The sequence below is a fragment of the Phodopus roborovskii genome, unplaced genomic scaffold, assembly GCF_943737965.1.
Source record: "Phodopus roborovskii unplaced genomic scaffold, PHOROB, whole genome shotgun sequence".
NCBI lineage: Eukaryota > Metazoa > Chordata > Mammalia > Rodentia > Cricetidae > Phodopus > Phodopus roborovskii.
Genome location: NW_026126418.1, coordinates 70001972 through 70015090, shown reverse-complemented (window position 1 = coordinate 70015090; position 13119 = coordinate 70001972). Strand labels below are relative to the sequence as shown.

General features: G+C 49.3%; 1 protein-coding gene across 2 annotated transcripts in view; it reads left to right on the top strand.

The window, feature by feature from the left end:
- The window catches only part of Cfap77 (cilia and flagella associated protein 77), a 138348-nt gene that overhangs the window by 88704 nt on the left and 36525 nt on the right, over nucleotides 1-13119 (top strand). For both annotated transcript variants that reach the window (XM_051185015.1, XM_051185013.1), the window contains exons 4-5: nucleotides 8470-8575; nucleotides 12534-12635. In XM_051185015.1, coding sequence (XP_051040972.1) covers nucleotides 8470-8575; nucleotides 12534-12635 — 208 coding nt within the window. The remainder of the gene's footprint in view (nucleotides 1-8469; nucleotides 8576-12533; nucleotides 12636-13119) is intronic.

Genomic DNA, 13119 nt, shown 5'->3' with positions numbered 1-13119 from the left:
CTCTCGCACAGAGGCGGCGGGCAAATCAGAACTGTCAGCCCTCATTTGTGCCCACCCAGCACCACACTGCACCCATGTCAACCTAACATTTGCAAATGATCCCCTCTATCTCCCTTGTGTGCTCACCCCGAGCCTTCATTGGAGATCAAGCCTTGGTCTGGGGTATCAACCGCAAAGCTTTGAAGATGGATTTGATGGGGCGAATCTGAACTTTCTCAAGGCACACCTGGAGCCAGAGCTGATTTTTGTTTCATTTATTCCCCACTCTTTGCACCATTAGACTTAACTGTGACATGTTGTGGCTGAGAGTGGGGCATCAGGGCCAGAAGGAACTCCTCTGAAGTTTCCTTCCAGGTCAGAGCAAATGATTTGTCAGAATACTTAGCAGTGGCTCAGCCACCAACAGCAGATGCTGTGTGGGAATCCCTGGTCCCGGTCCCCAGCTGACTTCAGAGCCAGGGGAAGCAGCAGGGTCCAGTGTAGGCGCCCCAGCGTGAATCAGTACATTTATAAACCTTGATATTGAGTGACAATGGAACACATTTTCATTCCCCCAAAGCCCCAACAGCTCCTTGCAGTCGGTCTCTTCCCCTTCCTGGGGGACCCTAGGTCTCACCAAGCTCCCCAAGTCTGAAGTGGACCTGGATCAGTTCCTCCTGCCCTTCCCAGACCTGTGTACACCATCCCCTCCCTGCTCTGCCTCTTCTCTCCGCACTCAAAAGAGCTTAAGATATATGGGTAAGTGGGCAGACCCTGTTTACCATCCCGAAGGCTGACCTGTGCTCCCCCCCCATGCCGTTCCCACAGCCTCAGACCCTGAGCTTGGGACCTCCAGCCTTCTGGAGGCACTGAATCCAACAGCCCACCCAAGTGACTTGAGGGCATGCTTTTCAAGATCTAATATGAGGCTGAGAGCCACAGGTGTCCATGACTCTAACCACCTGGCTTATGCTCAGGAAGGCATGTCCAGCCTCCAGGGGTAGAGAGACCCAAGATTCTGCTGTCATGAGTATATCACAGGTGAGATATCAATACTTGCCCTGAGTCCCTGCACCCTTTCTACAAATAGCAGAGCATCCCTGTTATGGGATTGTCTGAGAACTGGCTCACTTCTCCCACAGCCCCTTCCTGGGCTCGCATGTGGGCAGAGAGTTCAAAGGCCTCCATGGATACTTAGTGTTTCTCTGAGAATGTTGTTGGATAAAGAATTATCTGGACCTGCCCAGGGCTGTCCACTTGCAGCCTGCACATTTGGAGAACCAATGACAAAAACCCAGTTACAAACACACACACACACCACCCCCCCCCACACACACACTTCAAACACTAATTAGGGGCGGAGGGTAATAGAGTGCAGACTTAGAATGCAGAAGGCCCTGGGTTCAATCCCCAGCCACTTCTGGTGATGCCTGCAATCCTAGCACTTGGGAAGTAGAGCAGGAGGATCAGAAGTTCAAGGTCTTCCTTGGCTACATAGTGAGTCTGAGGCTGGCTGAGGCTATGTGAGCCCTTCAGGTCTTAAGTAGGCTTAGGGTTTTGTATTGGGCAGAACTCACAGCTATTTTGAGCTGCACACTGGATACTCTTGGATAGAGTATTCCAGCCTGGGGATTCCCACAGAATGACCTGGGAAAGATGACTAGAGCAGGCTGGACAAGGGGGACATTGACCCCCACAATTGGGGATGGTGCCAATCCACCCTGTGCAAATATAAACCATGATGACAGCCTGAGGACTGAGAGTACCAGACAAAGGAAAGGGGAATCCTGGGAGGAGGAAGCAGAGGACATGCAGGGAGCTCTTGGGGAATCAGGAAAACAGGGATTAGCTGAAAGGTGGCCAGAGATGCCTTAGGAAATGGAGCAGTGCATCCTGAGGACAGCAGGAAGCCACAGGTGTCAGCTGGGGACAGCTGAGAATCTCCCCTAAAACCTCAGCTCCTGGGTGGGGTTGGCAGGACCAGGAGACATAGTGTCTGGTGATAGAAAATAATGCCTGGGCACGTCTGGGGGTCTCTTGTGAAAGTAGCCAGACTCCCTGGATCTGGCCTCAGGTATAGCTGGCCAGTCTCGGTCATCCTTAACAACTGCCCTTGGTGAAAGTTGGTTAGAATTTGCTGGGCTGTGGTATCTGTAGCTGGAAGGCTGGGAGTCCAAGCTTCACTGCTTGTGTGTGCTGTGTGACCCTGGGCAAGCCGTTTGACCTCTCTGGGTATCAGCTGCCCCAATACCACCCTTTCCTGTGTGCATTTAGTGAGGATAAATAATTAAGCTTTTCTGTATGAACCCCTCTAGCTCCTCAAAAGAGAGGTGTGCAGGAAGGGCAGCGGTAATTGTTACCGCAGGGGCCTCAGCCTGTGGCAAAATCATTAATGTTGGAGTTAGAAAGAACTACAATAAAAACAGAACTTCAAACACACACACACACACACACACACACACACACACACACACACACACACTGTAACATCCTAACAATGATGGATTCAGAAGAAAATAGGGTAATGGTTCCTAACAACAACACCTGCAAAGGTCAAGAACTGGGGGTAGGGTGGGGTTTTCAGGGCATGTGGCTCAGTGGGTAGAGTGCTTGCCTAGCATGCAGGAAGTCCTGGGTTTGATGCCTCAGCTCTGAGCTCTGCTCAGACCCACCATGATGCCTTATTCCTTTACAGTCATGCCCAGTACTAAGAGATGGAGGCCGGAGGGTCACAAGTTCAAAGTCATCCTCAGCTATAGAATGCGTTTGAGAAAAGCCTGTCTGCATGAGACTCTGTCTCAAAAATCCTTAGTGAATACCTCTCTCTAAATCTCAAAGGTTTTCTCCTGTGCACCTGACAGCGTTTGTTTTATATTTAAACTGATATCTACTTGTGCACTCTCTTTTGAGGTGTGGGACTTAAGTGGAGAAACTTGGATTTGTTTTGGTAGTTGCTCTGAGATGCTCAGCATCTGGCACCACTCCACCTGTGAGAAGGTGACATCCTCCCTGAGGGCGATTTCCACTAGTTTAATCTGTTAATTTACTATAAAACACGCAACCTAATTTGTACCAAGCAAACTGAGGACAATGTATCTGTCAACAATTTGCCTAAGATTTCTTTTCCCCTTCTTTTCTCATCTGCCTTCCGTCCTTCCCGCCCCCACATTTGTGTGGGTGGAAGACAGAGGTTAAGCTCAGTTGCCATACTCTGGTGCTGTCCACCGTGTTTTCTGAGATAGGGTCTCTCAGTGGCCTGGAGCTTGCTGATTCAGTTAGGCTGTCTGGCCATCAGCCTTGGACCTGTCTCCACCTCTTTAGTGCTAGGATTAAAAGTGTGTACCACCACACCCAGTTTTGTTTTGTTTTTAACATGGGTTCTAGGGATTTAGCTTGGGTCTTTACGACAGAGCTCCCTTCCCACATGTCTATACAGGGTGTAGCCCTGTCAGCCCACAGCAGGCACAGAATTGTTTCTGCCTTCTGGGGCTGGCTGCCATTCAAGGGTTGAGGTCCACTGGGGCCAGAAGAGGGATAAACGGGTTTATACTCCGGTGGAAGGGGCACCTAGCCTCTGGAGGAGGCAACCCCACAATTGAGGCTCATGTATAAAGGAGAGATGACATATGGGGGTATGCATGTATGTGCTGGCAAGAAGAACTCCACCCAGAAGGAAAGGGCTGAAAGTCTAAGGAAGCCATGCAGGGTAGAGTGAATGCCAGGAGTTGAAGAGAAGCTGAGCCTAGTGGACCAGGGCTGAGAGTCCAGGCTTAGCGTGGAAACTGGAGACCATGCAGGGGCGATAACATCCAATTTATGGCCTGAGTTTTCTCCACACCAGGCCAGCCTCTGCACCTGTTTATCTACGTTAATGAGCCAGAACAGAAACTAGCCAGCTTGTGGGTGGCCATGGAGGACCTAGGCCAGAGCTGCCTGCCATAACTCACGGCATTGTAGGTTCCCCTTGGCTCAGCCCCCACTGCCTCTTCTCAGAGAATAAGAATTGCTGGGCTGGCCAGGGCAGGACGCAGAGTCGGTCAGCCAGGCTGGGGGAGGGCTGAAGAGCTGGTATGAAGTGATGGATTCAGTGGGGCTTCGGGGAAGAGGGCTGTTCGCTGGGAGCAGCCTCTTGGGGTAGATATTTCCAGATTACGCACACAGTGTCGTTAGAAAGCATGGCTATAAATTAGGCTGCTCAGAGGCATGGGGTGTGTAATAATTAAGTAATAAAAGTCACCACAGGGGTACGGGAGGCAGGAACAAAGAGCCACTGTCTGTCTATGCGAATCAAAGCCTTGGGCCGCTTCTTAAATAGAATCCAAGTTAGCCAGGTTCCCAGGTCCTCTTGTGCCCTCATGACAAGTCACAATAGGCTGGGGAAGTGGGTGGACATTTAGGGTCCTGGCTAACTATCTGGTTGTCTCTGCGGCCACACGGTCTTACTCACTGAAGGGATCGGGTCAGGGATTACAGTTCACCAGTGCCAGGGCAGCAGGGAAGGCTGAGAACTGGGGCTAATGGCAGCTGGCACTCAGTGCCAGCCAATTACACCAACTGGGAATTAGGGAACGTTTACACAATAATCTAAAAAGTTGATTTAAAACACTGACTATCCTATTAGCGTGCCGGAGGTGTGCATGTGTGTACATACATGTGGAGGTTGGAGGTCAACTGTGGGTGTCAGTCCTCAGAGGTCTACCTTATTTTTTGAGCCAGGGTCTCTCACTGGCCTAGTGCTTGTCAAGTAGACTAGGCTGTCTGGCCAGGGAGACCCAGGGACCTGCTGGTCTCCTCCCTGCCCCATCCCACAGTGCTAGGATCACCAGTGCATACCACCACAGTGGGCTGTTTTTGCCATTTATTTAGTTATTTAGTTTTAACAGAGATTCTGGGGATTGGAGTCAGGTCCCCGCGCTTGCACAGCAAGCACTTCACAGTCTGAGCATCAGCCCGGTCCCAGCCATCCATATTTCTAAGTGCTGTCAATGATTTCAGACGTTTGGGGCTACCATACAGACCAGATCCAACCAGTCCAGGGGCAGAGGTTTGCAGCCTCTGGACCTTGCTGGGCAGACACGGGGGAGGGAGGGGCTTGTTTCTCTTGTGTCTCTACTACTCATCCCAGGTTTGAGTGGCTCCTGACAACTATTACTACAATGACCATCCAGATGGGTATCTCTACGCAGCTCAGAAGTGACTGTCACAGTGTCCCGAGCTTTCCCGGCTGTGAGTCTCAGGAGTGAGAGAGCCCCTACATTACTGTCTAAAGTGTTTCTGGCTTTGATTTCAGTTCAGGCCCAGACAGCAGTTGATGCAGCATTTCCCAGAGCATCCTGGGGCCTCCTTAACAAGTTGCCTCAAAGAGGGGCAAAGGAGGTTAGGGAAGAAGTTGGAGCAGGGAAAACAACATGGGCTCAGGTTCTCACAGCTTTGGAGGCCAGAAGTCTGACCCTGAGGTGTCACCTCACCTCATTGGTGGCCCCAGGAAGCTCTAACTTGCAGTCTGTGTGGTGATTCTATTGGAGAGTGCTGGTCTGGAGGGCTGGTCACCTTTCTCCACACACATGGCAGAAGATTCCACACATCTCCCAGGGCAAGGTTTCTGGAATAGTCTTTGCTGGCCACCACTGGCAAGGTTAAAATGATCATTTATTTGGTTTGCTGTGCTGGGCCTCAAACCCAGGACTCACACAAGCTAGGCAAGCACTCCATCATTGAAACTTCTGACTTTCACTGTGGCTGTTTACCACAGTGGTAAAATAATAGCAATAAGAGCCGGCTATTCTGAACTGAGGCTGAAGTGACCATCCACCGGGCATTTCCCATTAGCCTTCTAGCTGTTTTAGCCACCACTAATGAGCATCACCCACTCCTCTATTGAGTATCCTAATCAATTATTATTACATATTAATATTTTTATGTATGTGTATGGGTATTTCAACTGCATGTATAGCTATGTACCAAGTGAGTGCCTGGTGCCATTGAAAGCCAGAAGAGAACATCCAATCTGGAACTGAAGTTACTGATAGTTGTGAGCTGCCATGTGGGTGCCGGGAACAGAACCTGGGTCCTCTGCAAGAGCACTCAATGCTCTTAACTGCTAAGCCATCTCTCCAGCCTCTATTATCACATGTTTTTAGAGACAGGGTCTAGCCCACAGAGTCCTCCTCACTGTACCCAACATGAATACTATTGTTAAATAAATTTTAAAAATTAACTCTTGGAGGGTGGGGAGTTGAGATGGGGTTTCATGTAAACCATGCTGGCCTCAAACTCACATAGCTGAAGGTGACCTTGAACTTGTGCTTCTCCTGCCTTTACCTCTTGACTGTTGGGGTTATGGGACTGTATAGCTTTATTTTCTTCAAGTTTAGTAGACTGGGATGGCTTCCTGTCCGGTCACCATAAGCAGTTTGTTGGCTTCCTGGCTAGGTGGTATAGGCAAGAAGCCTGCCTCTTGGGCAGGTTCTGAACTTGAGTATCAGCGTTCTCCTTTGTACATGGCCACTGTCCATTTTTTAAGCATTGTACCTTGGACAGAAAGGGATCCTGGCAGTCGTGAGTCAAGGAATACTCTTACAGCTCAGATGGGAAGGTATTCTGGCACTCAGGAGCCAAGGAATACCACAGGTCACAGTAACAGCAGCTTACAGCCCTGCTTCAGGGAAAGACTTCTCCAGTATACCAGCTCTGCTCCAGCAGGAGAAGCGTAGCAACTCCGCTCACTAGGGGAAGGTTTCCCAGGCAATTGCACTCACCCAGCTCAGTCTCTGCCTCTGCCAGGGTGGAAAAGGGCAGCAGCAAATTGAACAAGTGTGGGGCTTATATCACGCTTCTAGGGGCAGAGTTTTTCCAGGAAGGAGATTTCCAGGGTGGGAATTGGTCAGATTTCAGTCCTTTGAGCTCAGATTGGCTAGATCTCATGCTCAGGAACTGGTTGGTTTTTTTGCTCAGGGATTGGTTGGCTTTCTGCTTAGTTGGTTAGGTGCAGATTTGGCTCTGGTTTCGGGGCCCAAATGTGTTTCTTTCATTGGCCCTTTTTTTTTTTTAGCCTTTTGGCTCAAATTTTAGGGTCAGGGCATATTTCTTTTACTGGCTCTGATTCTAGGGGCAAAGTGTGTTTCTTTGGCATTGGTTTCAGGGTTAAGGTGGGTTTCTTTCACTGGCTCTGGTTTCAGAGCCAGGGTCGGTTCCTTTTGATAGAGCCTTTTACTCTACACATTTGTGCACCTTTTTTTTTTTTTTTTAGTTTATTTACAATTTTATTTAGTAGTAAGAGTTCAAGAGTTTAATCCAATTTTCAGATCACATCTCTAAAACAGTCTTCATTCTGTGTCTTACTATAAAGAAGGGAACAGCCCATCCACACCCAAAGTACATAGTCATCATAGCCAGTAACTATCACTTGTTTTCCACTGAAAATGGCAATTTCTTTCCTGGCTCTTCTCATAGTAGCTGGGACAGACCACAGAGGTGGTAAACTTCTAAATACTCTGGCCCAACATGGGGCTGCTGGAAGCTCTGTGAGGGGCACAGAGACAGAAGGCAAAAGAAATGGCCGCACCACAGTCTCCTTTCTTTACAACCTTGTTATACAGGGGGCCTGCACACTCTATCTTGCAAGATGTTTAGAGCTCAGCCCCAATGTGGGATCAGTTCCCCGCCCATCTTGGAAGGACTTACATCTGTTAGCTTTGAGGTTTGTGGATCAAGCAACCTCACTTGGAGCGCTGCCCTACGTTGCTCTGGGACCAGTCTCTCCTCCTTACAGCTGAGATGACAAAGGGTGGTACCTGCAGAGAGTACCTAACAGACAGTACCTGCAGAGCACTCAGGACTGGCTCAATGTTCCAAGATACAAGCAATGAAGACATCTAGTGCTGCTTCAGAAAGAGATGGGTCCTTGTGCAAAGCTGAGATTAGTTCCACCAGGCCAGTGGGACTAACAAATGTGGAGACAAAGCCTCCAGGGCAGGGATCGAATTTGAGTGAGAAGAGACCCTCAAAGGTGGAGAGCATATTGCACATCCAACCTGGCAGCACTCTTGGTGAGGTGGACCAGAACAAAGAGACACCAAGGCTAAGAATTCCTCAGGGAAATCAGACACTGAGGCTAGTCCACCTGCTTGGCAGGAGTCTTCTGCAAGACTAGCCTCAGTAGACTAATGGCAGAGCCAGGGTGGGTGAGGCAGAGCAGAAACAGATCCAAGGAACCTATGAACCCTGTTCAACATCAGTCCAAGAACAGAATCTCTGTCCTATCCAGTTCATACATGGAGGCTCCCCATGATGACAGAGCAGTTTGTGCATGGGATCTGAGTCTCTTTGTTTCTGGGTGCTATAGGAAGATTTTTCTGACCCTGGGGAGGGTGATATGGCTTGTAGCTTGTGACAGTGGGGCCTGTGTCCTGTGGAGAGAGGGGTCTGTTCTGTATGTGGGTGTCCTGGTCATCCCCAGGCCTCAAGCTCTATGTAACCTTCTCTCTGCAGGCCATCCACACCCTTCTTTGACCTTTTACAACATCGGTACCAGCAGCTGTGGGTACAGGAACAGAAGGCCACTCAGCAAGCCATCAAACTGGAGAAGAAACAGAAGGTAGCCCTGTCCCCACTTCTGAAAGGCTGAAGCTCAGGGAGGGGAGAGAAGAGTCAGCATCAGTGTGTGTAGTTAGGGCATGAGCCAGGGAAATTCAGATCTGGACCAGTCTCAGCAATGGTCAGCTTCCTTGTACCTAATTCTGGATTGTGTAATATGACTGGACACCAGTCAGCAGGCCCTGTCACCTCCCAGCTGGGATTAGGACCCAGTCACATCAACTTTCATGGAGATCTTTCCCTGAACTCCTGTCTGACTTCCTACAGAGGAAACTAGGCTCTAATGCCACAGCCTAGACAGACATGCTTCCCACACTGGCTAGTATGACAGGGTAGGAAACCACTTCTACAAGGGTATGTTAAAGAACATGTTTTCCTAAAAAGCATTTTGTTGCTAAGTAGTGAGAAATCCTCTCATGAGGAACACATCTTCTCATACCGGCTCCCAGGAGACATCCTTATCCTATATCCTAGGCAGGGAAAGCTGTGTGGAGAAGCCAGGGCAGCACAGAGAAGTGGGAGCTGCGGTCCCTGCTGTATTCAAAATCCTCCTGCTGCCTGATGTGGGTCATTAGCAATGGGCAGGGAGTAGCTTTGGTGAGAGTTTACCAGAGAAATGCTCCCTGCTTTTCTTTATGCTGCCCCACACATTTTAAAGTATTCTAAGTCTCTTCCTTTAAAATATTCCAAACAGACTTTGAGAGACCATACCCGGCTGGGGCTGTTCTTCCAGGAAAATCTAAAAAGCGCAGGATCTGACTTGGCAGTCACAGTTTTGGATCAACTGAAGAGGCACCATGAACTCTCTTACAGCAATTCTTTAACACACCCCTTGTAGAAGTGGTTTCCTACCCTGTGGGTTCATAGCTGAGGCCTATGTGGAAATAGAGACGAGGCAAAGGGGCTAGAGAGATGGTCCAGGAGCTAAGGAAACATACTGCTTTCCCAGAGGACCTGAGTTCAGTTTCTAGCACCATGTCTGGTGTCTTACAATGGCCTGTTACTCCAGCTCCAGAGGACTCTGACCTTTGCAGACAGCTATACACATGTATATTTTTAAAACTATTAAACAAGCATGAAAAAAGCATGTGGATTAAAATTCCCCCGGTTCAGGAATCTGCAAAGATGTGAAGATCTGAAGAAACAGGCCTGTGCATTTTTGCATTGGGTTTGAGGAGGTGGTGGGTGGCCCTGGGAAAGGAGTAGGCAGAATATGATCTACACGGTAAGTGTGTCCGGATTTTCCTCTGTGCCCTGCATTTCAGAGACAGGAACACAAGCCTTCAGAGGTCTCAGGGCCCTGTAACAGAAGGGCAGAGCCTCTTTCCTGGGATGCAGGACCCACCTCAAGGATGAAGGGTGGCGGCACGAGAGTGACAGAGGAATGTCCTGGGATGTCTTCTCGAGAGGCTGATGTAGTAGTTTGGGGTATAATGTCCCGAGACCTATGCTCTAGCACACAGCAGGCACACAGAAAACAGAAAGCCAGCCTCAGAATTCTCTTCGTGTGTGTGTGTATGTGTGTGTGTGTGTGTGTGTGTTGCACATGCATTCAGGTGTACAGACATACATAGAGGCCACAGGTCAACACTGGCTTCCTCAACTGGTCTCACCTTGTCTTTTAAGACAGTCTCTAACTAAATTTGGAGCTCACTGGTTTATATAGACTATCTGCCCAGCAAGCCCCTGCATCTGCCTATCTCTACCTCCCCAAAGCTGAGGTTATAGACACATACACCACACCTAGCTTTTTATGTGAGTACCAGGGATCTGAACTCAGATCCTCGAATTTGCCTGGCAAGTGCTTTACCCACTGAACTGTCTCCCCAGAACCCTGCTCTAAGTCTTTGTAGGTATCTTGTTGTCTTGCATATTCCGTGAAGCTGCCAGGTTCTGGGGCCACTGTCTGAGCTGATCACAATTTACCAAGCTTGATCTGTTTTCAAGGCCAAACCACCCACATCCCAGAGGAAGTCTGGTTCTGCCATAAGCCCGCATGCTGCTGAGGGGACCCTGGATCTTAGACAGCAATGACTCCCTAATGAAGTTCTTGGTGACAACTGACATCTAATGAACCTTGGGCAGCTCCTATAAGAACTGTGCTAATCAGACACTGGTACACCCCTTCTAGTCAGGGAAACGGAGCATTGGGAAGACCACAGGGCTATCTGTTGTATTCTTAAGCCCATCTTGGCCACCTGACTAGATAGCTTCTCTGCCTTGACTTAAAGTCTCACTCTTGTTCTAGAACGCAGAGTGAATATCCAACCAAAGGCTTGGAAATTACTAGTGGGCATTACATTAACAGTACAGCTCTACCATATGAATCTGAGGAGACAAAGCCTATTTCCCTTCCTCTAGTTCTCTAGTTGTCACAGACATTTGCTTCTACCTAGATCACTTTAAGCCATGGCCTAGGGTTCTATACTTTTGGGCTAAAACAGCTGGAAGAGTTCTAGGAACAGGGAGAAGGCCCTTTTACAGCTTAGGCTCATATGCCACACATAGTGCCGCAACATTTATAGAAACATGTAGAATTCAGATGTAGGTCTGCCAAGCTCCAACCCTTAGCCTACTCCATGGCCTGTCCCACAGCAAAGACTACAGGAAGGAGGCAGAGGGGCAGGCCAAGGAGGCCCCTCTAGAGAGGCTGGGAACCCCATGGGGTGTCTGTGCCTTCCCATCCCCCACCTCAGTACTCCAGGCTCTAACATCTCCCAGCTCTGTGACTCAAGTTCAAGGTGCTCTGCTGAGGACTCACTGCTTGGCTACAGGTGGCCACCGTGTCCTGAGTGATCACCCACACTCTTGTCCTAAGGTATCTAGTTAAAGCCTGGGCAGTGGTGGTGCACACCTTTATCCCAGCACCCAGGAGGCAGAAGCAGGTGGATCTCGTGAGTTCGAGGCCAGCCTGATCTACAGAGTGAGTTCCAGGACAGCCAGAGCAACATAGAGAAATCCTGTCTCAAAAACAACAAACAAAACAGTTCTTGTTCTAAGAGCTCTAATTGTGTTGGGTTGAAAGCCGTCCTTCATGAGTTTCATCTCCACACAGAGTCACAGAAAGGTTAGGACCAACTGCACCATCTGAGCTTAAAAGGGACACACCTCAGTTCTGGACAGACACCATGAGCCACAGGACCTGCTGATACCTGTTAGTGGGTTTAGAAGGGATGGGCTTCCCCCACTTCTGAAAGCCCCTAGAGAAAGACTGCCCAGGCTCTAGAGGAGCCCATGCCCTCCTCAAGACACTCACTGTCCTTCTTCCTCCTGGGCAGGCCATCATATGGACCTGCTCCATGGGACAGTGTCACCCTGTTGAGTCAAACATGTCTTCACACAGATACTAGGGTTCTGTGTGAACCACAGGGACTGTGTTAGTTTTAGGGGGGTGTAAGGGCAATCCTCACAGCTACTGCTCAAGGGAACCAGAAATCAAAGCAACAATGAACTGTGCACAGGGGCAGGGCCAGTGGGACTGGGCTGTGAAGTGGCCTAGGAGAAAAGCCTGGAGGAAAGTGACCCTCAAGCCTGTCACCCAAAAATCACAGCTGCTGCCACAGAGCTCCTTGGTCATTGCCCTGGTGTTTTAATTGTATTGTTGCTATGATGTGCATGACAAAAACATGACTTAAAGTGGGAAGGGTTTCTTTTGGCTCACTGTTTGAAGATATGTCTATACATCATGGTGGAGAGGGCATGGAGGTGAAGCTACATTCCATCAACCAGCAAACAGGGAGAGATGGATGTCTTTGCTCAGCTCACTTTCTTTTTTTCCATTCGGTCCAGGACCTCAGGCTGTGTAATGGTAGTGCTCACATTAGTGTGAGTCTTCTCTCCTCGATTAGCCCAATCTAGACACTACTCCACAGTCATGTTCAGAGGGTTTGTATCCATGGAGGTTCTAAAGCCTCCAGGAAGCATGGCAGGCATCTCACCCCTGCCTTTCTGGCCTGCAGGTGATCCTGGGAAAGCTGTATGAGACAAGGAGCAGTCAGTTGAGGAAGTACAAGCCGCCCGTGAAGTTGGATGCTCTCTGGCACATGCCTCACTTCCAGAAGGTCAGTGGCCCTTTCATCCACTTTCTTCTGTACCAAGCTGGGCTAGCTGATGCTCACTTGTCATAGAGTTCTGTAAGCTTCCGACCATTGATGCTCAGAACACAACAGCAGGTGGTACCTGACATCTGTGAGCTTTTCCTCCATCCAGGTTCAGGCCCACTTAGCTCATCAGAGATTCTATTTTTCTAAATGTGTGTTCAGTGTGTGACCAGGAATAGGGTGGTATGCATATGTGTGTATGTTTGTGAGTGCAGGTCTACGATGAAGACAGCCTTGCGTATCACTCCTTGTCTTTTACCTGCAGCCAGTTGGACTCTCATGTTGGTTGTACAGAAGGCTAACTGGCTCACAGCTTTTGGGTATCCTCCTGTCTCTGCTTCTCCCACCCCATTAGCCCTCAGCTAAGGCACTTGATAAGCTCCCATGGGTAACCTGCTGATATTGACCTGTTTTATAGACAGGGAACATGGAGAATGCTGGGAAG